The following is a 26518-nucleotide window of genomic DNA, read 5'->3' as shown; positions in this document are numbered from 1 at the left end:
ACTCTATTGGGATGGAATGAGAACAGCATCTTTCATCCACCCATGCATACCCACACACAGGTAATTATGATGTAACTCCCTGGAACAGTTCAAGAAAAAAATTAACAAGATGCACAGCCTCTTGGCATTCTGATGTGGTTTTAGCATTCCGTCTCTTAAAATAAAAAGCAATTAGTTATATAGTTGACCCTACAGTATTTAGGAAAACAGAAGCAACATGTGAGGCTAAAATCATTTAATTATACACAGGCCACAATTGCAGGATGGAAAGGCAGTGGGCACTTGGAAGTGACTACACATGGCAATAAGCAGCCTATCTTCTTTACCAACCAGAAGTTTCTTGGGGCATGTGATGGTAGGCCAGACCCTTTCCAAGGGAGTAATACTACACTAAGCCTACACTGTATTGTGAGAGTCATGGTGGAACAAGGCCACAGGCAGTGGGAGGAAATGTGATGACTCACTGTGTCAGAATTCTAAGGCCCAGCATGATCAGGATGTAAGGCTCCATAATTTTCTAAACCAGCATGATTGAGAAGAACAAAATTCGGCAATCATTTATGTTATGTTTTTTTCTTTTTTCTTTTTTGAGACAGAGTTTCACTCTTGTTGCCCAGGCTGGAGTGCAATGGCACAATCTCGGCTCACTGCAACCTCCGCCTCCTGGGTTCAACCAATTCTCCTGCCCCAGCCTCCTGAGTAGCTGGGATTACAGGCATGTGCCACCACGCCCAGCTAATTTTGTATTTTTAGTAGAGATGGGGTTTCTCCATGTTTGTCAGGCTGGTCTTTAACTCCTGACCTTAGGTGATCCGCCTGCCTTGGCCTCCCAAGTGCTGGGATTACAGGCGTGAGCCACCATGCCCGGCTGCAATCACGTATGAGTTTTTCTAAAAAAACCGAAACACTGGAAACATGGATGAATCTTAAAGACTTTATGCTAAGTGAAACCAGTCACAAAAGGACAAATACTGTATGATTCCACTTACATGAGAAATATGAGTAGTGAAGTTGATGATAGAGACAAAAAGTATGGCTGTTGCTAGGGGAAGGGGAGGTGGGGAGTTATTGTTCAATGGGCACAGAATTTGGGAAGATGGAAAAGTTCTGGAGATGGATGATGGTGATGGCTGGACAACAATGAGAGTGTACGTAATCCACTGAATTGCATATTTAAAAATGGGTAAGCTGGTCAGTTTTATGTTATAAATATTTTACCTCAATAAAAAAAAATTGAAGTTAAAAATTCACTGAAGAAGCCAATATGGAAAAAGGACTCAATGTTAAAAAAAAAAGCCAACTTTTTTTTTTTTTTTTTAATCAAGAGATAAGTACGTAGCTGCAAGCTCAAGGTCTCGGTTGAGGACAATCATTATGAGTCCTAGTAAAAGACAACCAGTTTTAAGAACACTGTCAGGCAAGGTACCATGTAGTTCTCCTTGACTCCATGCTTAGCTCTTCCAGACTTCCCAGTAATTACGAAGGGTCACGTTTTTGTTCAGCTTTGCCCAGTGCTGTCATTCATAATAGATGAATGAAAAGTCCCAGAAACCTGTTCTGTTTGGGAAGGTTTTCTTTTGTTCCAGGCTTCGGTGGTTAATATGCTTGACAAATTTCAGAGTCTCTCTATCTCTGTAGACCAATGCCAAAGAATTGCTTTCTGGATTCACTGTTAGCAGCTGAAAAAGACAAATACAGTGACACATCAGAACACAGAACTTATTCTCAAATCTTGGATGATTAACCATGGAACAGATGGTTTCCATATCAAGCACTTAATCTGGGGATAGAGGGGTCCTCTGAATGAACATTTACTAGGGGTGGCTGTCAAGCCATTTTCCAACAAGCCCTATTCCAGCATATACCTAGAAAGGTACTTACCTATTACATTTATTTCTTACTACATTGTAAGATTTGTGGGAATGCACCATATGGCTCTTAATTTGGAATTTCTCAGGAGGGTAAAATAAATGCTTACTGAGTATCCTTTAGCATCTTTATTCCATCCTGAGTATTTTCTACTAGAAATTAGAACCATTGCCTGGCAGAGATTTATTAGCTGAAGACACTGGTAGAAGGTCATAAAAATTGGGTCTTTGAAAAATGAAAGCATTCTCAATAACTAAAAACGATAGTTTGCTATCAGAAGAAACTTACCTCTTCATCTTCACCTTTGGCAATGTAAGAAGTAAAACCGCCATATTCTGGCTCCCAGCCTTACAAGAGAAAAACAAACAGCATTCAGAAAGCTCCTATTGAAAGAGTTGCACCATCTACTTAAATCACTGATCCCATGCTGCTTAACAGTGGGGGATCTGGGAGTTCAGCAGTAACTGGTTCTATGACTTATGAGCTTGAACTTATCAGCTAGTTTATCATGGATTGCCTTCCCCTAAATGCCTAATTTCCTGAGACAGCTGAACTGAAATGCAGCCTTATTTCAATAAACTTTGAATATGAAAATTAAGAGAGAATTAAATGCTAAATATTCCCAGAAGGGCAATTACATAAAATCTATAGATCTGGGAGCACACTTAGGGGAAAATTATGGTGTGGTCCATCTCCCCATTTCCTAGTCACAGATATAAATCCTATTTTGAGCTGGGAGACTGGAATTCATGACCCGTAAAATCCCTTCGACTTTGAGATCCCATGATGTGAGATTCTGAACTAGGCAAATTACTTATGAATTGGTTCAGCTGGAAAGGGTCCCTCAGAAGAGACTGCCCCTCCTACGGGGAATAATCCACCGCTTGCTTTCCTCCCTCTTACCTTCACAGCCACAGTACAGAATTAAGTCTAGGGCAAATTCAGCCTTGCTATGGTCATGAATTAAAGTGTAGTGACCGGTCTTCCAATGCCTCAGTTCCCCTTGGCACATGGGAACACTTGATTCTAAGGAAAAAAAAAAAGATGAGAAACTTTAAAAAATAACCTTGATAGAACTGTTGGATTGCAAGGGAATGATAATTAGGAATGATACAGCAACACAGGGAAACCATTCCCACAAACCTTTGATTGAAGTGCTATTCTACCAATCCAGCCTTATAAAAGATTGTCAGGAATTACCAGCTCTATTTTGGGGTAAAAAAGTTGAATTTTGGGCCAGGCATGGTGGCTCATGCCTGTAATCCCAACACTTTGGGAGGCTGAGGTGGGCGGATCACCTGAGGTCGGGAGTTCAAGACCAGCCTGACCAACATGGAGAAACCCCATCTCTACTACAAATACAAAATTAGCCAGGCGTGGTAGTGCATGCCTGTAATCCCAGGTACCCGGGAGGCTTAAGGCAGGAGAGTTGCTTGAACCCGGGTGGCAGAGGTTGTGGTAAGCCGAGATTGTGCCATTGCACTCCAGCCTGGGCAACAAGAGTGAAACTCCATCTCAAAAAAAAAAAAAAAAAAGTTGAATTTTGATTTCTCTCTATAATAATAAATTTCAGATGGAAAAGAAGTCTAGTTGCAAAAAAATAAAAAATACAACATGAATATTATTTTATCTAACCTTAGAGATTTCTCAGCATGTTACTACCTAAAGTAGAAACCAGGAAAGGCAAAGATAGACCTGATTACTAAAATATTTTATAAAATTTAAACCATGCTGAACAAAATTAAAAAATGAACTATTACAATCTGTTAAACAGAAGGTTAATACTCCTCTGAGGCAGGCAGATCACCTGAGGTCAGGAGTTCAAGACCAGCCTGGCCAATATGGCAAAACCCCGTTTCTACTAAAAATATGAAAATATTAGCTGAGCATGGTGGCGTGTGCCTGTAATCCCAGCTACTTAGGAGGCTGAGGCATGAGAATCGCTTGAACCTGGGAGGCAGAGGTTGCAGTGAGCTGAGATCACACCACTGTACTCCAGCCTGGGTGACAGAGCGAGAGTCCACCTCAAAAAAAAAAAAGGAGGTTAATACTCCTATATGTAAGTTTTTAAAATTAACTAATAAAATGACAAAAAGCCCAAAGGAAAAATACACTGAGGTAATGACAGGCAACTCATGAAAAAAAAAATCAAGTAACCAATAGGAAAAAATATACAACCACGCACCATTAGTCAATGATAGGCGAATGCCATTTTCACCTAAAGAATAAGCAAGTTGGAAAAGAAAATATAACAGTTTGCTAGGAAGAATGAAAACATCATCATGTACAATGCTGGTGGGAGTGCAGACTGACACAAGTTTTGGGGAGGCAATTTGGCAACTGCCTTAAAATTTTGAGCAGTCTTTGATGTATCTGTACTTCTGAGAAGCATTCTGAAGACACAATGGATGTGTCGTTTATTTATGACAGTGAAGAACTGGAAAAAATCTAAATGCTCAACACAGGACTGGTTAAGGTCATCTGATCCAATAGATTGCAAGCATTAAAAATTATACTAGAGAACAGTGTTTTTCAAAACTTAATTGTGGCATACATTCTTGAAATAAGAGCTTCTAGAAATGCAATGTTGGAAAGCAGATACATGTAAAACTGCTTTGGTGGCCAGGCGTGGTGGCTCACTCCTGTAATCCCAGCACTTTGGGAGGCCAGGGTGGGCGGATCATGAGGTCAAGAGATGGAGACCATCCTGGCTAACACGGTGAAACCCCGTCTCTACTAAAAATACAAAACATTAGCTGGGCGTGGTGGCATGCGCCTGTAGTCCCAGCTACTCGGGAGGCTGAGGCAGGAGAATCGCTTGAACCCGGAAGGCGGAGGTAGCAGTGAGCCGAGATCATGCCACTGCACTCCAGCCTGGCAACAGAGCGAGACTCTGTCTCCAAACCAAACCAAAACAAAACAAAAAAAGCAAAACTGCTTTGGTGGAAGGTTTCCTAAGTGAGGAGGGTGTGCAAACCTGTTCTATTGTTATAAAGGATGTAAAAGGATCAGAAAGAGGTTTATGAAATATTAAGTGGAAAAAATACAGAACAATATATATGGTATAATCTCATTAAAAATACATGTGTAAAAATATACCCCCCGTATGTGTATACATGTATATGTCTACATAGCAAAAAAACAGTGGAAGGATATATTCCAAATGCTAATATGGCCACTTGTAGATTATTATTTTCCTTTTTCTTGTTTTCTAAACATTCTGAAATTGACGTATTTTTATTTTTTAAAATCATCTTCAAGTTATCAGGTCTGTAATGTTATCTCACTAGATGTGCCCTAGCTATGCCAATGTTTAGCACTGCTATCATATGCCCAGCAATTTGATAGCTTTTGCCAAGCTTTATAGCTTTTCTTCAAGATGTTAAACTTCGTCAACAGTGACTTTTCTCTTTCACTTTTGTATTCCCCACTCTGCTTTCACCCAAGGCCCCCTGTATACAGTAGGTGCTCAACAATGGAATAAAGCATCTTTTGGCTGCCCATATAGATTTTATCCTAAGTTGCAGGTTCCCGTAAAAATGAAACCAAAAAAGGAATAGAACTGGACAAGTTTTGGCCAGGTGTGATTGGTCACGCTTGTAATCACTGCACTTTGGGAGGACAAGGTAGGAGGATTACTTGAGCCTAGGGGTTTGAGACCAGCCTGGGCAACATGGCAAGATCCCATCTTTACAAAAAAAAAAATTCAAGAAAATTAGTTGGGTGTGGTGGCATATGCCTGTGATCCCAGCTACTTGGGATACTGAGGCAGGAGGATCGCTTGAGCCTAGGAGGTCAAGGCTGCAGTGAGCTGTGATTGCACCACTGCACTCCAGCCTGGGTGACAGTGCAAGACCGTGTCTCAAAACAAACAAACAAACAGAAGTGGATAAGTTTTTTAAAAAATCCCTTTGAGACAGACTCCATGGATACTGACTCTGGTTCCTCTTAGGGTCTGGGCATAAATGCCAGTATCAATTAACATGGAAAACTAATCTTTCAAAGAAAGGCTACCCTGTGTATTAAGATAGCACAGAAAAAGCCACCTGGGTCTGGTTTTACTAAATATCTGCAGTGGCCAAAGTGACTGTTCAGTTAAGTTTTGGAAGGCCACAGAATGAGTTATGTTGCTTTCAGTTAGCATCTCAAACCACTGATTTTGTTTCCACAAGTATCCACCCCTTGTCTTTGCTCTCCTAACTGCACAGGGTTCTCAAGAAATTTGAGTGGAAGCAGGGAATGGTAAACTGGGTGACAGATGTTCTCACTGACATAGTAATAAGTGCTGAAACATCTAAGCTGAATTTGTTGCTACTTTTTAATGGTGCCAATATTTTCACAGGAGTGTTACCTCTTAAATTTCTTGTATTTCTCTCTTCTCCATCTTGTTGGCAGATGACTAAACTTCTACTTGTAATAATTTCCTTCTACTTGTTTGTCCAAATTCAAGCAATGTTCTTAGGCTGTTATATTCAGATCTGAGCTTAAATGGCGCTCCTCAGAGAGACTTTTCTAGATCATCTATTCGCCTAAGAGGCTACTCAGTCATTTCTTTTTTTTTCTTTGAGATGTAGTCTCGCTCTGTTGCCCAGGCTGGAGTGCAATGGTGCAATCTCGACTCATTGCAACCTCCTCCTCCCCGGTTCAAGTGATTCTTCCGCCTCAGCCTCCTGAGTAGCTTGGATTACAGGCGTTCACCACCATGCCTGGCAAATTTTTTTTTTTTTTTTGTATTTTTAGTAGAGACGGGGTTTTGCCATGTTGGTCAGGCTGGTCTCGAACTCCTGGCCTCAGGTGATCAGACTGCCTCCGCCTCCAAAAGTGCTGGGATTATAGGTGTAAGCCACCGCACCTGGCCTACTCAGTCATTTCTTGTCATATAACCCTATTACAATGTTTTGCATAGCACTTATCATTACTTGACGTTTTCTTGTTGTTTGTGTATACATTTAATCTCTGTCTTCTTCTACTAGAATGTAAGCTCCCAAAGACCAGAGACCTTGTCTGTTTTGTCCTTCAGTTCCTGAAATAGGGCTTAGGGCACAGTAGATGCTCAATAAATGTTTGTTGAATGAATACATGTTTGAATGGTGAATGGTTAATGGTAAGTAAGGACAAATCCTAACAACAGCTTACCTTTCTTTGTTTCATTTTCCTCTGGCTCTGGGTCTGTCTGCTCACTGCTCTGTTGGCTGTTGTTGCTGATGGCCGTCTGATTATTCTCTGGCTCAGGATGATTATGGCTAGTCCCTTCTTCAGTGATATCAGCGGTTTCTGCCTCTTTTTTATCATTCATCTCATCTTCTTCCGAAGGGGCCAAGAAATGAAGCTTCAGGCCTGTGAAGTTGGAGAGCAGCAAGAATAGTGCCTCAGAGCGAAATAACTTCATGCACTCCTTCAATATCTCAGGAAGCGTACTCTCCTCAGCTTTCTCATAAAACCTGAAAAACAGCAACGTCAAGTTGTTCATCAAAGCCACAGATGTAAAATGACTCATAGAATAAAAGCTGATCATTAGCTTTGTACCTCTCTTCCTAAATCTTGGCACAGCTTACTAAGGCACAAGTTATTACAATAGTGAGATTTTGTTAGGATTTTGTTAGGACATCCTGCTACTGGATGTCCCTGAGAACAAAACATCATTAGGGCAAGTGTCCTATTATTGGGTGTGAGCCTTGGTGCATGATTGTATATTTTTTCCTGTTGGTTATTTGATTTTCTTTCATGAACTGCCTGTCATCACCTCAGTCTATTTTTCCTTTAGGCTTTTTGTCATTTTACTAGTTATAAAAAAATGTTATAGGTGCTGAATGTAGAAGCAAATATCTCAGATGACGGGTTCTACCTTTTGTTAGGGGGACCTCGGCTGCTCCATTCCACATCTCCATGCTCCAAGGCCTCACAGACTTTCGTGAATTTCTCAGGCTAGAAAATGAGCAAATAAAGAAGCATTCAGCAGATCTCCCTATTACCCCACACTGGTTTGGCAGGTACAGCAGCTCTGCCAAACATCAATCTGGCTGATTCCTAAAAGGTGCAGTTGACTCTCATTCCTTTTTTTTTTTTTTTTTTGAGACGGAGTTTCACTCTTGTTGCCCAGGCTGGAGTGCAATGGCGTGATCTCGGCCCATCACAACCTCCACCTCCTGGGTTCAAACGATTCTCCTGCCTCAGCCTCCCAAGTAGCTGGGATTACAGGCATGCACCACCATGCCTGGCTAATTTTGTATTTTTAGTAGAGATGGGGTTTCTCCATGTTGGCTGGTCTCGAACTCCCGACCCTCAGGTGATCTGTCCACCTTGGATTCCCAAAGGGTTGAGATTACAGACGTCAGCCACTGCGCCTGGCCGACTCTCACTCCTTTCATACAAGATCCCCTACTCCTCCTGTGGTAAAGCCAGGGTGAAGACTGGATACATCATTGGCTTGCTTTAGCCAAGAGACCTGAGTGCCATTGTGGCTCATTCTCTTAAGTAGTTATATACCTTACGTCAATCTGTTCAACCTCCCAAACTGCTGCATTTATAAAATGAGGATCATAATACAGACCATAATACAACTCACAAGATGTTTTGAGGATAAAAAATTAAACTGCATTACAATCAAGGTCATTACCATGACAATCTCTGTATAACAATTCCGATTCTCTAGGCCCCTAATTTAATAACCATTCTAAATTCAAAAAGTTAGGTACGACACAGGAAGCTGCTTAATCCATTGAAATATTCTCCACAAGAGGCTTTCCATTTATTTGTTTAATGCAGTTTCCCAAGCAGTCCTATCAGTTATAAATGCATGAAAAAGGAAAGATCCCATAGGATGGTTTAGGTAAACTGAATTGAATAGGGTATTCAGTTTATTTACTATAATACTTCTCAAAACCTTAATATGCTAATGTCAGCTATAAAACTGCTAGAGAGAGACAGGATGTAGAGTCTCTCAACCTTTTTTCATGGAGGAATAGCTCTTGGGACCATGGCTCCATGGGACCCACAGTCAACTGTAAAGTGCCATGCCAGCAAAAGTTATCTTATTGGCCTTCACAACAACTCTATGAGAAAGACAAGGCAGGTATGAATCCCAGTTTAACTGAAGACAAAATAAATACCCAGAGTGATTTAGTGATCTGCCCAGGTTAGTAAAACCACAGAGCCAGGGCATGAGAATAAGTTTTCTGTTTTTTTTTTTTTTTTTTTGAGACGGAGTCTCGCTCCGTCACCCAGGCTGGAGTGCAATGGCGCAATCTCAGCTCACTGCAACCTCTGCATCCCAGGTTCAAGTGATTCTCCTGTCTCAGCCTCCCGAGTAGCTGGGATTACAGGTGCATGCCACCATGCCTGGCTAATTTTTGTTATTTTTTCTAGTAGAGATGGGGTTTCACAATGTTGGCCAGGCTGGTCTTGAACTCCTGACCTCAGATTATCTGCCCACCTCGGCCTCCCAAAGTGCTGGGATTACAGGCATGAGCCACTGTGCCTGGCCAGTCTTCTGATTTCTAATCTCTTTCCACTATAACAAGCTACCTCATCACTGTCAAATGTTCATCAACAGATACTGATCTATTAGTAATCTATTTTTAAAAGTAATAAGAAGCACCATATTTGTTAGATGAATAGAAAGGTAACTACACACAACTCCTTTTCAGGGTGGAAGCTTCTCTGTGTGTGTGTGTTTAAGACTCTAGAGAACTGGGGAATATCCAAGGGATTCTTAACCCACTAAGCATACCGCTGATACTAATGTTAGTGTTATCATCATTTCTATGTTTCATTTGAAGAAGGGAATGACAAAAACATTCTAATCAGGAACAAAACAAAAACTCCCCAGTGATGCCTATTCACCCATTTGGGAAGCAAAATTGCATGCCAAACAAAATATTCAGAACAACATACGCTAAGCTTACCTTAAGAAACTCCTTCAGGAGAATTTCAGAACTTTCTTCAAACTCTTCTTGAATTTGAACTTGGTAATCCATGTCCAGATAAGTAGGGTTGATCCAATCATACAAAATCTCATGCTTACGAAGAGGCAGCAGATGCAAAATGTGAGTTAATAATTCCTATTGCTTTTGCTCTTACATCATTTCACACTAATAAAATACATGCAAATCCTCATTTTATAAGTTTCTCCTATTAAAGTACTGGAAAACTCTGCTTGAGAAAGACACTCTCAAAAGTTTACTTAAGAAAAGTGTAGGCCGGGTGCAGTGGCTCACACCTGTAATCCCAGCACTTTGGGAGGCCAAGGTGGGTGGATCATTTGAGGTCAGGAGTTCGAGATCAGCCTGGCCAACATGGTGAAACCCTTTCTCTACTAAAAATATGAAAATTAGCCAGGTGTGGTGGTGGGCACCTGTAAGCCCAGCTACTCAGGAGGTTGAGGCAGGAGAATCGCTTGAACCCAGGAGGTGGAGGTTGTAGTGAGCCAAGATCGCACCACTGCACTCCAGCCTGGGTGACGGAGCAAGACTCTGTCTCAAAAAAAAAAAAAAAGGAAGAAAAAAAAAAGAAAAGTGGAAAGGGGCAAGCTCAAGGTCCAGTTTCATTAAATGGAACAGCTAATTTTAAAATCAGAGAAACAAACGATATGCTATAGCTCCTAAGATAAGGATATCAGCAATTCTTCTTACATCTTGTGGGATGTGAGGGCTCCGAGGTATGGGGGGTTCAAAGTAGTTGGGAGGCCGAGTCAACGATGGACCATGAAACCAGCCACTTATAGACAAACGTGACTTTTCTTCAGACAGGACTTCAGATACCTGAAAGGAGAAGCCCAGCAGCACATCAACACAAAGAATAGGGGGATTACCGCCAATGCACATTAATTTCAGGGTCCTCCATGCTAAGCATTAAAACAACATCAGATAACAAGTCTAACAGGAAGCTGTCATGTTTGGATAATGGGTGATTAAAAAACATAATCCTTGGTACTCTATTTGTGGCTTACAATCTTTACCTGGTGAAAGGACACAGGAGATACTTCAAAGAAAACCAGTTTGTTCCACGAAGGGATAAGAGACTTGACAATCTGCTTCGGCTGAAAGTGTTCTGCACCAGGAAAGAACACATCAATAAATTATCATTAACCACTTCCAGCCTGCCTCATTTTACTCTTGACAATTTCCAAACTTCTGAGGGCATCTAGATGTGCCCTTCAGACCCTGAAATACCGCCCTTTCCATCTGCTTCACTCATACTTGCGAGTTTGACTACATGGCATCTGTTCTTACTACACCATCCATCTATTATTGAGAAGGGCTGGAATAAGTTCTCAAAGTTTCCTGGAGTCAACTTCTGGTGCTAGACATTCAAAAAAACCTAGACTTTGTCAAATGGACTGGTCCTGGCAGATTCATAGCCACAGGCAGCCTTATATGCACTCCACCCTTCCACAGTCAGTATTCAGAAGCTTGGTCTGACTATTTCTCATCTTAAATGGATTCTAATTGATCTCTGGAGTCATTTTTAAGTCCAACTTAAAGAGGTGGTTGTCAGGGCTGGCATTTATTCCTCTTGAGGTAGTTACTATAATAAATAGCTTCCACTTCGAGGAGTACAGACATTGTATACAAAAACATGATACTGAATCGACTCAGCTTTAACTGAGAAGTGGCCACTGGTGGTGAAGTGCATGCACTTATACTTATCTTACCATCAATGCTGTACAGGTCCAGGGTACCACCCAGGCTCCTGTCCCAGGGAGGAACCAGGTACAGGATGAAGGCAATCCGGCGCCCTTCCAGCTCATCATCATGGCACAGCAGGGCATCTGCAATAGTTTAATGGACACCTTAGATCCCTGCAGATAGTGACCAGCTGACACCTGACTCTGCATTTAATATCAGTCCGTTTGACATTCAACTGTAATGTCAGCTCCAGCTTTAAATGTCCTCCAGCTTTAAAATGACACTTATTTCTCCTCTTTTATAAGTAAACAAATAAGTCAATATAGAAAACTCTAAAAATAAAGAGCACATAACTAGATAGGCCCAGATATAATCGCTAACAATATTTTTACATATCATCTTCCAGTATTTTTCCTACATATATGTATTTACTTAAAAAAAAATAGCATCCGACAGTGGCTATTTGTGGCCTGCTTTTTAAATTACATGGCAAGTATCTTTCCCTATCAATATACACACTTGGTATCACTTTTAATGGCTGTAGTTATTCTACTATATGGATTATGAACTTACCTCCTTCCACCCTTAATAGATTTTCTATGTGTTAAGTTGTTTCTATTTCTTGGCTACTATAAAGACTAATTTAATGAACATTATTGTACATGGATCTTTTGCACTTGTTGTCCTGGGGCTAGCAAGATAGGCATCTGTGCAGGCTGAGAGGGAGGGAAGGCTATGGTGAACTGCAACCAATTACACATGGAGGGATTGTTTCAATAAATACATTGAAGATAATGGAAGCCAGGTTTCTCACTGTTTAAGAAGAGAGTTACAAATATGGAAATGCAGAAATCTAGAATGAACCCTGTGGTGTTCAATTGGAACTTGAGGAATCAATGGGAATTCAGTTTCCTATATCTATAGTTTTATATATCTATATATAGAAATACAGGCCGGGCACGGTGGCTCACGCCTGTAATCCCAGCACTTTGGGAGGCCAAGGCAGGCAGATCATCTGTGGTTAGGGGTTGGAGACCAGCCTGGCCAACATGGCAAAACCCCATCTCTACTAAAAATACAAAAATTAGCAGGGCATGGTGGTGCACGCCTGTAATCCCAGCTACTCAGGAGGCTGAGGTAGAAGAATCGCTTGAACCCAGGAGGCAGAGGTTGCAGTGAGCCAAGATCGCACCACTGTATTCCAGCCTGGGCAACAGAGTGAGAGACAGTCTAAAAAAAAAAAAAAAAAGAAATACATTCCAAATGTAAATGTATGTGTGTGCATCCACATGTGTATATACATGTATACAGATATTCACCACCTCTTCAAACTGAAAGGGTCTGGGAGCAGTGACACCCTAATAGCAAAGACACTTAAGAGTCCAGATCTTGATTGTTAAGTATCTTTCTTCACTAAAAGGAACCAGGATTCTCTGGAAGAATGGCCAACTCCAGGTCATTCTAGGACGTTGGCATGGAAAATACAAAGATAAGCTTGGAAAATCTTGTTTTGCAGAAAGTAGGAAAAAAAAAAGAATGATGGGGACATAGCAAAAGAACGCAGAAGTCAGTTTGACGGGGTTCTCCTTGGTAAACCAGGGACAGTATGAGCATCAATATAATGATAGTAACTGGTAACAGCTCATTACACAAACAGCAATCCATAAATCCATACCAATATAAACGAATGAATAAATAAATCAGGAGAAAGGTCTTCTCTAGAGTGGAATGACAATAAATGTAGAGAAATGATTGTGTTATAAAATCACCATCTGGCAACCTTCATGGTAATAATTTAGCAAGAAACATCAGAGAATGCTAAAATAAGCACATCGAACTTTGATGAGAAATGGGATATTTACATAATCTTAAAGTATCTCCCCACAAAATATATACTGATAGGGAAAAAGAACAGTGGAAAAACCTGATGTCAGCCACCACATTAATCAAGTGATCCAAGTTAATATCACTAATAATGTGACACATTGAAACCATGCACCACCTGATACAGTGAAAAGAATACAGGATTAATTTCTGTAATCCTGCCAAAAATATATGGCCTGAATCTAATCATGAGAAAACATCAGACAATCCCAAACTGAAGAAAATTTTCCAAAATAACTCATCTGTACATCTCAAAAGCATAAAGATCATGAAAGTCCAGGAAAGATGGAGGGGCTGTTCTAGATTGAGGGAGGCTGAAGAGACAATATTATAACTAAATGCAACATGCAATCCTGGACTGGGTCCTTTTGCTATAAAGGACCAAATAATGAAACCTGAATGGAGCCTGAGGATTAGATAATCCATTGATGTGGAATAAGGCATCAATGTAAATTTCCTGATTCTGATGGTTTATGATTATCATGTAGGAGAATGTCCTTGTAGAAATTACTGAAGTATTCAGGGGTCATAGAACATCATGCCAACAACTTACTCTCAAGTAAAATAGGAAAAAATAAATTATTTGTACTATGCTTGCCACTTTTCTGCAAGTTTGAAATTACTTCAAAGTAAAAAAAAAAAAAATTCTGGTATGGTGGCTCACACCTGTAATCCCACTATTTTGGGAGGCAAAGGCAGGCGGATCACTTGAGGTCAGGAGTTTGAGACCAGCCTAGCCAACTGGCGAAACTCCATCTCTACTAAAAATACAAAAATTAGCCAGGCATTGTGGCATATGCCTGTAATCCCAGATACTCAGGAGGCTGAGGCAGAAGAATCACTTGAACCCGGGAGGCGGAGGATGCAGTGGGCCGAGGTCACGCCACTGCATTCCAGCCTGGACAACAGAGGGAGACTCCGTCTCAAAATGAACCAACGAACCAACAAACCAAAAAAAAAAAAAAAAAAAAAAAACCCAAAAAAGAAATGACATGGCAGTAAATGAAGATACATGATATGGCTTTTCCTATGTATCACCAAGTCATCCTCTAAAAGTTGTGAGCCATCTATACTTTCAGGACAGTGTATGAGAGTACACTCAAAGAATATTTTATTTAGTAAAATTTAAAAAAGAAAAAACCTTTTCCTTCTGGGTGAAAAACCAAGCTTATATCCAAAAAGACCACTTATATGCTCAGAAAGAGAAATGGAAGGATGCACCCCAAACTGGTGACAATAGGTACCTCTGAAGAGAAGAGGGAGCAGGGAGAAGGTGAAGAAGGCTATCATGGTTTACACCATATACCTGCAATATTGTTTGATTTTTTTTCCTTTAAGAATGCATTCACTTATTGCCTTCAAAATAAAAAAGAGAAGGGAGAATGGCATTGAAGGAGATGGTTGTTCCTTAGGAAGTCTAAGAATAGAGTTTATATATCACTCTGAATTTCTTGATATTGTATGTACAGTTGGTGTGTATGTATGTTATGGGGATTTTGCTGAAAATATGGTCAGTAGCTTTCATCATATTCTGAAAGACAACCACTGCTTATGCCTTTCAATAAGGTGGGTATTTCTGTCTATGAACTGGGTCTTTATCAGGAAGATCCGGATGCTTTGCAGGGACATTCAGTCGAGTGTTTTGGTACACAGATTCCATCTCTCCATTAATGTTGAGTTAAAGCCTTTATATCTTACAGACACCAGGCCTTTATCTTCCTTACCAGTGAATTCATATTTAGCACAGGACATGTCAATGGTTGATTCCAGGTCAATTTTAGAAATATCAGAAAGCCAGGACCGGAAATCTTCAAACAGAATTTTCCTAGAAATGTAAACAAAAGATAACTTGTTATGCCACAGTGTGGGATCTAGGTCACAACTGTTTGGATCTAGGCCACAACTTTTCTTTCCTGGAGATCACATTGTATTCAAGAGATCCATTCTCAGATCTCATTTGAGACATTCTGAGAAATGTTTCTCAGTTCAAATTTGCATAGTTTAGGTCTAATGTTCCCAGAAAAATAAATGTAAGTCTCTACCTACATTATATTTGTTATTTTTTGTTCTAATGGTTCATGTTTTCTCAGTATTTTCTTTCTCCTAAATTTAAAGTATGCCCTGTCATGGCAGCAGTTTGGCCTTTGTCATAACAACTCATCACACCAGTGGTCTAGTCCAAGTTACTGATTTTCAGACAAGTTTTTCAGCACTAAAATGGAAAGCTCAACTGTTTATCTTTTCTTTTCTTTCTTTTTTTTTTTTTTGAGATAGAGTCTTGCTCTGTTGCCCAGGTTGGTTGGGGTACAGCAGTGTGATCTCGGCTCATTGCAACCTCTGCATCCTGGGTTCAAGTGATTCTCCTGCCTCAGTCTCCCGAGTAGCTGGGACTACAGGCATGCACCAGCACGCCCGGCTAATTTTTATATTTTTAGTAGAGATGGGGTTTTGCCATGTTGGCCAGGCTGGTCTCCAACTCCTGACCTCAAGTGATCCGCCCGCCTCGGCCTCCAGTGCTGGGATTATAGGCATGAGCCACAGCACCTGGCCTCAACTGTTTTTCTTTACACACTTTACTTCACTTCCAATGCCAAATGTGTGGGCTTATCCCCCCACACTGACCAATTCTCTGACACCAGCTGAGTGTCTTAAAATTCAATTCAATTCTGACACTATCTACCAGGCATTAATAAAGGTTAAGGGCTTAGTCCCATGAGACTGCCCCCAGTGTGCCCTCTCCCCCAACCCCACTTCAGATACTGATTACAAGTTCAAGTTGTGACCCATATGCTTCTAACCAAACAGTTATAAACTGGAGGTTCACACTACTGCCTCCTTGGGTTTGATAATTTACTAGAATAGCTCACGGAACTCAGAAGAAGTTTGTTTACTAGATTACCAGTTTATTATAAAAGGACAGAACTGAGAAACAGCCAGACGGAAGGGATGTATAGGGTGAGGTATGGGGAAGGGGTGTGGAGCTTCCACACCACGTCCTCCCCAGGTACACCACCCTCCCAGCACTTCCATGGGAGTTCATCAATCCTGAACTCCTTTGGTTAGGGTTTTTGATGGAGGCTTCATTATGAAGGAATCATTGATTAAGTGATTGGCTATTGGTGATTAACTCAACCTCCAGCCTCTCTTCCCTTGCAGGAGGTCAGAGAGGTCTGTGCCAGGAATAGAGACCAAGACCAAATATACATTTATTATAAATCACAAGCACTAATACTGGTACTGCCATTTAATGAACACTTGGGTGGCACTGTTTTAGAAGATTAAAACAACTTTAAATGGCAATAATGATGAGTGTTGAATTAAATGCATAATAATGAGTGAAATCCTTCATAGAAGTTCTGATGCTAACAGGATACCAGTAGAAGATGGTGAACGTTTCCATTTACCAGCTAAACTGGCTCTCCATGTAGAAATCTCTTAACACAGTTTATAACTCACTCAGCCAATCAACTTTGAAATTATGAATTATTACTAACCTTGAGGAATTAAAAACATTTTAAAAAGATTTACATTAGTTCAAGTTACGCTTACAAAGATACTTAATATTTTTTTGGATCATCCTACTCCAAATGCACATTACTCAAATTCCCATAAAATAGAACTGTCCTGTTTATAACTAAGTATCAAATCTCCAGGTTGATCTCTAAGATTTCATTACCAAATACCTTTTTATGTTATATACTATCAAAACCAAAAAATTCCATTATCAGCTGCGAACAAGCTTAAAGAACATTCCATAAAATAATTGTGCTCAGTCAGCCCACTCAGAGGTGCCATGTAACTTTTAAAGGCAGAGCTGGAAATTATATAAAATGGGTCAGGATAGCAAACCGCTGAACCAGGCTTCAGATAATGTGAGTGATAAATATTTCTTCAAAGTCTTGATACTCTAAGCAACTAATAGTCTTAAATCCTTTACTGGTAACATTAGCTTTCACAAATTCCAGAAAAAGCTCTTCTATTCATTCTATGAAAGTGTCACAAGGACAGGCTTATTTTGTCATTGTTAGCATTTGTTAATTGTATTCATGAAGGAACTCACAGAATCCAAGTGGGAAATAAAAAGATCAGCTCTCTGTAACGATTACGGAGTTGCAGCTTGCTCACCATCTGGCTGTAAGCCTTTGGTGTAGAATGTAACTCAGTTCCACATGAAATGCTTAGCAGAGGGGTGTTGTGAACTAAGGAGATAATGCCTTAATTCATGATAATCTTTCTTTAGGGGGAAAAAAGTCTAAGTAAATATGAAACATAATGCATTACAATTAACACACAAGCAATACTTCAGGATTTAGAAGAAATTGTGCAAGCTGCCTATAATACATGGAAGTACTGCAGAGAAAAAATATAATGAGAATAAATAATTTATACCATATAGGTGAAAAACAGCTATTACAAAGCAACATCTATTCATTATAGAAACTAGGAAAAAAATCCCATGTAAGTAAAAAACTATTAAAAAAAATCTGTATTCCTACTAGCAAGAGTTAAATACTCTATTTTTCCAAATCTTTTACTTTATACACACAGACATCCAAATGTAGGTGTGTGTATCTCTTTTTAAAATAAGATCACGTGATGTGAATCCATTGGTCAGAAAAAACAACAAAGCATCAAATTGTGTGTATTTTTTTTTTCTCTTGACAAAAATGTGTTAAGTATCATTATTTCATATATCACTAAGAAAAAAATGCTGTCAATTAAAGTAGGACACAAAAGTGATTGTGTGAGACACTAGATCCCAGAGGTGTTAAAATGTTAAAAGTTTCTTAGAATTGAGAACATAGATAACTACCACATTCATGTGTCAAAACTCATGTATATCATATTTAATGGTTGTATAGTTTCCACTTTATGTTTTGTACTATTATGTTTAAATCTCCATGGGCGATCAAATTTGTATAAATTTTTCAATATTATAAACAATATTACAATAAATAATCTTGTATGGAATCTTTGAGCATATCCTTATTTTCTCAGGATAACTTCTTTTTTTTTTTTTTTGAGATGGAGTCTCGCTGTTGTCGCCCAGGCTGGAGTGCAACGGGCTCGATCTCGGCTCACCCCAACCTCCACCTCCCCGGTTCAAGCGATTCTCCTGCCTCAGCCTCCCGAGTAGCTGGGATTACAGGCATGTGCCACCGCGCCCAGCTAATTTTGTATTTTTAGTAGAGACAGGGTTTCTCCATGTTGGTCAGGCTGGTCTTGAACTCCTGACCTCAGGTGATCCACCCGCCTCAGCCTCCCAAAGGGCTGGGATTACAGGCGTGAGCCACCACGCCCGGCCCCCAGGATAAATTCTTATAAGTGAAACTGTTCTACAAAAAGATATGCATACTTTTAAGGGTTCTGATACATCTTTAAAACCATCTTTGAAGAAAGACTGCAGCAGTGTATAAAGTTATCTATCTATATCTGTCAACACTAGGGTTTTTATTTTTAATATTTACCAACCTAACATGTGAAAAATGGTATCTCCAGTGTTAACTTCTGTTTCCTTGATTACTAACAAGATTGAGCATTTTATCACTGAGAACTTGGGCCTTGGAATCAGACAGACTTAGGTTTGTATGCTAGCTCCCTTAATTTTAAGCTATGCAAACTCAATTTCTCGGTCTCTTTCCTCCTCTACAAAGTGGGTTAACAATGTCAACAAGAATTATATGACATACACAATGTTGTAACATTTAAAGCACTTACTACTCTGCCTGGCACATATTAGCACCCAACAAATATGATTACTTGTTTACCTTAAAGTGGAGATGTGAGGCTCTCTTCTCTTCTTCAAATCATCAGACTTGATCATGAAAAGAGAGAAAAAAAAGGGATTTCCTTCACATAAGAGACACACAAAGGAGAGCAGTTTAGTGAGTGTTCTGGTCCTAGCATTGTCATTAAGAGCCCAGACTCTGAAGCCAGGCTGCTTAGGTTTAATACAGGGCCCCTCCATTGGATGGGTCTGTGACTTGACAAGTTATTACCCTCTGTGCTTTATTCATTAAACAAATACTTAAGTCGTTATTATAGTCTAGTTTCCATGCCCATTGAGGGAGACAGACAACAGACACAAAAAGCAGATTAGTATAAAGATGGTGAGAAGTGCATAAAGGAAAAAAAGAAACCCAGGGAAAGAATGGGGAGTGCTAAGCCTGGGGAGTGGTTTGCAATTATAAACAGGTTGGCCAAGGTAGACTTCAGGGAGGTGATACAAAGACTTGAAGGAGGCTGGGAAGTGTGGCAAGGCAGTATCAAGGCACAAAGCATTCAAGGTCCTGAGCATGAAGCGCGCCTGGCCTATTTCAGCTATTGCAAGAGCAGAGAGGGAGAGGGAGGGCAGTAGGAGATGAGGCCAAAAAGGTAATAGTGGGGCCGGGCACGGTGGCTCACACCTGTAATCCCAGAACTTTGGGAGGCCGAGGCGGGCGGATCATGAGGTCAGGAGTTCGAGACCAGCCTGACCAACATGGTGAAACCCCGTCTCTACTAAAAATACAAAAATTAGCCAGGTGTGGTGGTGCATGCCTGCAATTCCAGCTACTCGGGAGGCTGAGGCAGGAGAATCATTTTAACCTGGAGGCGGAGGTTGCAGTGAGCCGAGATCTCGCCATTGCACTCCAGCCTGGGCAACAAGAGCAAAACTCCGTCTAAAAAAACAAACAAACAAACAAAAAACTAATAGGTGACTTAAAGCCATTTTAAGTATTTTGGCTTTGACTTAAAGAAATGAGAAGATTTCTGAAGCAAAAAAAAGAAAAAAAAAGTCATTGGAGTTTTTGAGAACATTTTTTAAGATAATATCCACATAACACAATTATCCACATAATTTCAATTTCTTGAAAGTGTATAATTCATTGGATTTTAGTATATTCACAATGTTGGGCGATCATCAGCATTTCCTAATTTCAGAACTTTTTAACACTCCAAATAGAAACCCTTGTGCCAATTTTGTTAGTCATTCCCTCTTCTCTCCTCCCCCCAGCTCCTCGCAACCACTTGCCTATTCTGGACATTACACATAAATGGAATCATATAATATGTAGCCTTTTGCATCTGACTTCTTTCACTTAGCCTAATGTTTTCAAGGTTCATCCATGTTGTGGTAGTATCAGTACGTCATTCCTTTTAATGGCTGAGTTGTATTCCATTCTATGGGTATACCACATTTTGTTTATTCATTAAATTGTTTCCACTTTTTGGCAATTATAAAGCTGCTATGAACATTTGTGCACAAGTTTTTATGTGAACATATTTTTACATATTTTTAATTATCTTGGGTCTATTTACATTTTAAAAGAATACAATGACTTCAGTGACTGTCTAAGCAGGTGACAGTAGAAGGGAAAATGGTTGATACACTAATAGAATAATCCCAGGGAGACACAGATAGCTTGAACCAGGTGTTGGCCTTTGGCAGTGGAAGTAGTAAGAAGTGGGCTTCTCTGGATATACAGTGGTATGTCATTTACACTCTGAGAAATTTATTGTTAGGTGATTTCATTGTTGTTTCAGCATCATCGAGTGCATTTACATAAATCTAGATGGTAGAACTTACTATATACCTAGGCTATATGGTATAGCCTATTGTTTCCAGGCTACGAACAACCTGGCATTTTACTCTACTGAATACTACAGGCAATACAATAGGAAGTATTTGTGTATCTAAACATATCTAAATATAGAAAAGGTACAGTAAAAATAGGTGTTACTTTATGGGACCACTATTGTATCTGTTGCTGACAGAAAATATCATGTGGCGATTGCCTGTATTTTGAAGGTAGAGATAGCAGAGTTTCATGATGGACTGGATATAAGGGGAGAGAGGAATCAAGGATGACCTCCTTTTTGGCCTGAGCCCTAGGAAAGATCAAGCTGATATTAACTGTGATGGGGAAAACTGCAGGTGGAGCAGATTTAGAGGGAGAAGACCAGAAGTTTAGTTTTGAACTTAAGTGTCAGAAACTCATTAGACATCAAAGAGGAGGCAAAGCCATGAGACCCAATAGAAGCCTGTGTACCTAGGGAAGGAGGCCAAGCATTAGGATGCAGAATACTCTATCATTAAGAAGTCAGGTGGAAGAGGAAAACCTAGCAAAGGAAGCTGATAAGAAATAGCCACTGAGGAAGAAGAGAAACCAAGAGAGCATGGTAACCTGAAAGTAAAGTGAAAAAAAAGTCTCCAGGAGGAAGGAGTGATATAGCAGGTCAAATGCTGCTGATGAGACAAGGAAGAACTGAAAACTGATTATCGGATTTAGTAATGTGGAGGTTATGGGTGATCTTTGCAAGTGTAGTTTCAGTGCAGTAGTACAAGCGAAAGCCTGATTAAAATGGGCTTACCAGAGACTGACAGGAGAGGAACTGGACACAGTGCAGACAACTCTTATAAGAATAAAATTCTGCTGTCAAGAGAAGCACAGCAATGGGATGGTAGCTGAAGGGAAACTTAGGTCAAGAACTTTGTTTTTTTCTTATGAAAAGAACAGTTTTTTTTTTTTCTTTTTGTTATGTTGAAGGGAATGATCCAGAGAGAAAGAAAAACTAATGTAGTTTCCTCAACTGTGAAACAGGTATAGTAATGGGATTGTTTTGAGGATTTAATGAATAAATATAAACCACTTAGCATGGCATAAAGTATGCACTCAATAATGCTTGCTTTAAAAAATACAGAATACTGGGCAAGTCCTAATGACAGAGTTGGTTATGGGAGTTGGAAGATGTCAGAGACCCAATTATCAAGTCAATTCATACCACAAGCAAAGAAAAGAGCATGGATGAGGATTAAAGGAGCAGGAGAATGAAACCAGATTTTACATCTACTGTCTTAGGGTGAAGAGTTCCTGTCCAAAAGGGATCAACAGTAAAAATTATTCACAGTAGAGTTTCACCAAACTTCCATGTGGATCCAAAGTAATGGCAGCTCCTTTTTTTTTTTCAATCACCCAAGGCTCTTTTTATTATTTTGCCTTATATCTTCCAGTTTTGTTTTTTTTTTTTTGAGGTGGAGTCTCACTTTGTCACCCAGGCTGGAGTACAGTGGCGCGATCTCAGCTCACTGCAACCTCCACCACCTGGGTTCAAGTGATTCTCCTGCCTCAGCCTTCCGAGTAGCTGGGATTATAGGCGCGTGCCACCACGCCTGGCTAATTTTTTGTATTTTTAGTAGAGACGGGGTTTCACTGTGTTAGCCAGGATGGTCTCCATCTCCTGACCTCGTGATCTGCCCGCCTCGGCCTCCCAAAGTGCTGGGATTACAGGCATGAGCCACTGTGCCCGGCCATCTTCCAGTATTTTTAATCTTCCAAATTGCATGAAGTAAAAATTATTGTGATGTTTCAATTTTAATAATCAGATGCGTATGGCCCCAAATCAACAAGAGGCCAAGGGTGCGATAATCACAACAGCAGGTAACTGCGGTTTTTAATTAACCTGTGCAACCTTACCATGGAAAGCAGTTTAGTTTTCAGCTTTCTGAATTATTAAGAGTCATATCTTTCATGTATTTACCCTGGTTAATTCAGTCATGTGTATAAGGTCCAAAGACAGAAAGATCTGGGGAAGGTCAGGATACAACCATCTGACCAATCAGCTCTAGTGTAAAAGAATAAGAGAGAGAAATTCGTTATTTACTCTCTTATCCCAGATAAAATAAAATGGGAAAATGCAAAAAAAAAAAAAAATTATTCTTCATCTTTTTCATCTTTCTTTTTTTTTCCCCCCAATTTGAAGCACAGATGTCCCTGAGGTTTACAAAGGATTTCTAAGAGTGATATCCTCCATGTACTGAAAGATATACCCCCAAACTGGGGAAACCAATGACCTGTATTTCTATACCTAGACTAGGCTGTGTCTTCCAGAGTAGAAAAACCAAACTTAAAAAAAAAAAAAAGAGATAGTCTTTTCTGCCCAATTAAACTGTCCACCAAAAAAAAAAAAAGAACGGATTTAACGCTTTGCCCTACTGCAATGTAGAGCATACTGTAATACAGCAAGTCACCTGAAACAAAAACATGAACTCAAAACTCTATTTTATTTTGAGATGGTATTTTGCTCTTGTGGCCCAGGTTGGAGTGCAATGATGTGATCTTGGCTCACTGCAACCTCCACCTCCAGGGTTCAAGTGATTCTCCTGCCTCAGCCTCCCAAGTAGCTGGGATTACAGGTACATGCCACCACACCCAGAAAATTTTTATATTTTTAGTAGAGACGGGTTTTCACCATGTTGGCCAGGCTGGTCTCGAACTCCTGACCTCAGGCGATCTACCCGCCTTGGCCTCCCAAAGTTCTGCGATTACAGGCATGAGCCACCACACCTGGCCCGAACTCAAGATTTTAAATGGTAATTGTCTCCCAACGTACAACTCTCTTCATCATCATACCACTTACCCACATGTACTTAACCCCTTTGTTTATAACATACTTACTCATCGGCTTAATTTGTTTCTTCACTATCTCTATCACCATCACATTCACCCTTATTATTACTTCTGGCCTGAGCAACTGGAAAGATCACGTTGCTATTAACTGTGATGGAGAAAACTACAGGTGGAGCAAATTTAGAGAAGACCAAGAATTCAGTTTTAGACTTAAGTGTCAGACACTTACTAGACATCCAAGAGGAGGCAAAGCCATGAGACCCATAGAAACCTGTGTACCTAGGGAAGACATTATCACTCTCTCCATCCTGCAGATGAAGAAACTGAGAAGTCTTTGAGAGTACAGAGCTTTCACTTTGAACACTAGATTTTAAAGTCTTACAGGGCAGGCACTGTCTAAGGCTTCCATATAATTATAGCACTTAACACATAGTTAACACTCAGTAAGCTTGGTTAAATGAAGGCATGCTCTTAACAATGTCAATGCAAGGACTGTTCAAGGCAAACCCACCCTAAAACCTCAAGTCTAAAGGTATTCAATGATTTCATAGACAGTGAATTTCCAAGCTGGAAGAGTTAATGTGGCAGGGGAATAAATACCTGCTGGAACTTATATAAATCATTATACTTCTTATGGAAGTCCAAGTTCATCAGTTCCTTCTGAAGCCCTTCTAAGAAGTCTTGGCTTTGGATGAAGTTTGGGATCACACAGTGAAGAAAAGGGTCCATGTCCATGACAATGACTTCTGTTGGAAGAAAAACATTATCTATGGCTTTTTTCCTTTTGTATTTTTGACATCCAAGTAACATAGCAGAACTAATACAAAAGGGGATGGTCATGAATTTTGGGGAACCTATTACTTAAAGTCTAAGATTTGGGGAAAAAATCGTAAGCTCTGACCTTTCTTCTTTACCCATTAAATACTACTTTTAAAGATACCATGCTTACAACTCCAGTCCTTGAGATGAGTGATGGGTGATGTCACTAAATCAAGGTTCCTACTCTTTTTTTTATGTGTTTCAATGATTACATATTGAATTGAATGTATTTTAGATTTTTAATTCATTTCCCTCAAACTTTGGGTAGCACATTAAATGAGAGTAGCAATACTGGTCGGCAGTTTCCCTGCTTTTGCTTTTCCCAAGTTACTGTCAGAGGCATTCACTACTTACTGTACTTAAAAAAAAAAATCAGTTCAGTTCAGGCATAACCACCTCTAATTCCTTGATTTCTACCCCAACATTTACCCACTGCTTCCGGCTGGCTAGATCACCATTCTGTAATCATCGGCACCATCTAACAGGTGCCAGGCCCATTATCTCATTCAATCTTTTTAACAGCTCTGAGGGAGACATTATCACTCTCCCCATCCTACAGATGAAGAAACTGAGAGTACAGAGCCTGCACTTAAACACTAAGCTATCGTTTTCTATAGGCATCCAGCCTACCCAGGACTCACCTCTTCAAAGCACTTGACAACGGAAAGAAAAATTACGGCAAACTCTAGAAGGGGATGCCTGGCGCATGAAGCAGAGCTCTGAACACCTAAGGTGATATTTAAAGCTGAGGCTGGAATTGTTCAACGTAGGCTCCTTTCCTTGGTCAAAGCGCGTTTATTTTCATACATCATGGAGTCAAACTACAGGCGCGTAGAGACGAGTACACTAGGGAGCCAAGCTGGCAGCTCACGACAAATGCCCTGGCTAGACTCTCCTGGGACAGCTGAGCAATGCCCTTGCAGGAGAAATGACATCAGCCACTCCTGTATTTGTCCACATGTGTAGTATTGGGCCTTACTCAGGGAAACATTTACTGAATCCTGCAAGCATTAGTGTGTCGCTCCCATTCACCGACTTTCCGAGGTAAATATTATGAACTATCCCATTTTACTTAGGAAGCAACTGAAGTTTAATAAGGTTAATTCCATTGCCTGGCGACGCCCAATCAGGGGAGAGGATTCTAACTCAGTAATCTGTGACTCCAGAATGCAACTATCTCTTGCATACCCTCTGCTTCCCAAAACTCTCCGGCCTCCATTTCTCCCTCTTCTCACGTTTCTAAATTGAAACCGAATTTGGAGTGAAAGGGAGCAGCAGCCGAGGCAGGAGGGTAGGAGGTGGCCAAAGTCCTCTAAGAGCCTCTTCCCTTGCGGCCCCGCTGCCCAGGGCTGGGCGCGAGTCCCAGGGCTTTTTCAGAGGTCCCTAGACCTCTGCGTGGCGGCCACTCCCTGAGAGCACCCGGTTACCGTGACTGAACGGCGTCCTGCGGCTCCAGGCCTCAGCCACCTGCTTTTTCAAGGTTTCTTCCGTAACAGCGTCCGAAAACTCCGCCATCACCTCCTTCTTTCCCTTTTTTCCCACCCGGGCTGCGCCGGGCTCCGCTGGCCGCTTCCCATTCATCTCTTCCCAAGGCACAGAACCACGCCACACAGATCAAGACGCTACTTTCCTGAGGGGACTGCAACTCCCGGCATGTCCCCTTTACCGTGTTTCCCGGCCCTACCCAATGGGAAGCACCAAAGTAAGAGAAGGCGGAACCTATACCCGGTTTACCAATGGGAGCTCCAGCTATTGCAACCATCCCACCAGCAATTGGCCCACTGGAGCTCGGTCTGGCAGGCCACCGCCCCTCTACTTCCTGCCGCCAGAGGCTCCGGGTTCACTTCCGGCGTGCCTACGCCTCCTCTTGTGCTGTCCTGTTAATGGCGGGCAGTAGCCGCTGAGGGGATTGCAGATAACCGCTTCCCG

At 40.7% G+C, this 26518-nt stretch overlaps 2 protein-coding genes across 3 annotated transcripts in view; one reads left to right on the top strand and one right to left on the bottom strand.

Annotated features, from left to right (window-relative positions):
- The window catches only part of BBS2 (Bardet-Biedl syndrome 2), a 51047-nt gene extending 43661 nt beyond the window's left edge, over positions 1-7386 (top strand). The window contains exon 18 of one of the 2 annotated variants that reach the window (XR_008621487.2): positions 7183-7386. The gene's annotated coding sequence lies outside the window, so the exon portion shown is untranslated. Of the gene's footprint in view, positions 1-7101 lie in introns of both variants that reach the window. The other variant, XR_008621486.2, reaches the window with a different exon arrangement.
- On the bottom strand, positions 221-26402 carry OGFOD1 (2-oxoglutarate and iron dependent oxygenase domain containing 1). The gene is made up of 13 exons (XM_003823778.6): positions 26017-26402; positions 24371-24516; positions 19148-19194; positions 15104-15204; positions 11522-11638; positions 10826-10917; positions 10500-10628; positions 9774-9887; positions 7715-7794; positions 7006-7310; positions 2773-2895; positions 2158-2216; positions 221-1679 (listed from the first exon to the last, which is right to left on the bottom strand). The coding sequence occupies exons 1-13, from the start codon at positions 26168-26170 to the stop codon at positions 1518-1520; spliced, it is 1629 nt and encodes a 542-aa protein (XP_003823826.4). The 5' UTR covers positions 26171-26402; the 3' UTR covers positions 221-1517.
- Positions 26403-26518: the final 116 nt, after the last annotated feature.

Source organism: Pan paniscus, chromosome 18, assembly GCF_029289425.2.
Source record: "Pan paniscus chromosome 18, NHGRI_mPanPan1-v2.0_pri, whole genome shotgun sequence".
In the NCBI taxonomy this organism is placed as follows: domain Eukaryota; kingdom Metazoa; phylum Chordata; class Mammalia; order Primates; family Hominidae; genus Pan; species Pan paniscus.
Note: the sequence above shows the minus strand (reverse complement) of the source record. Positions and strands in the feature narration are given on the sequence as shown.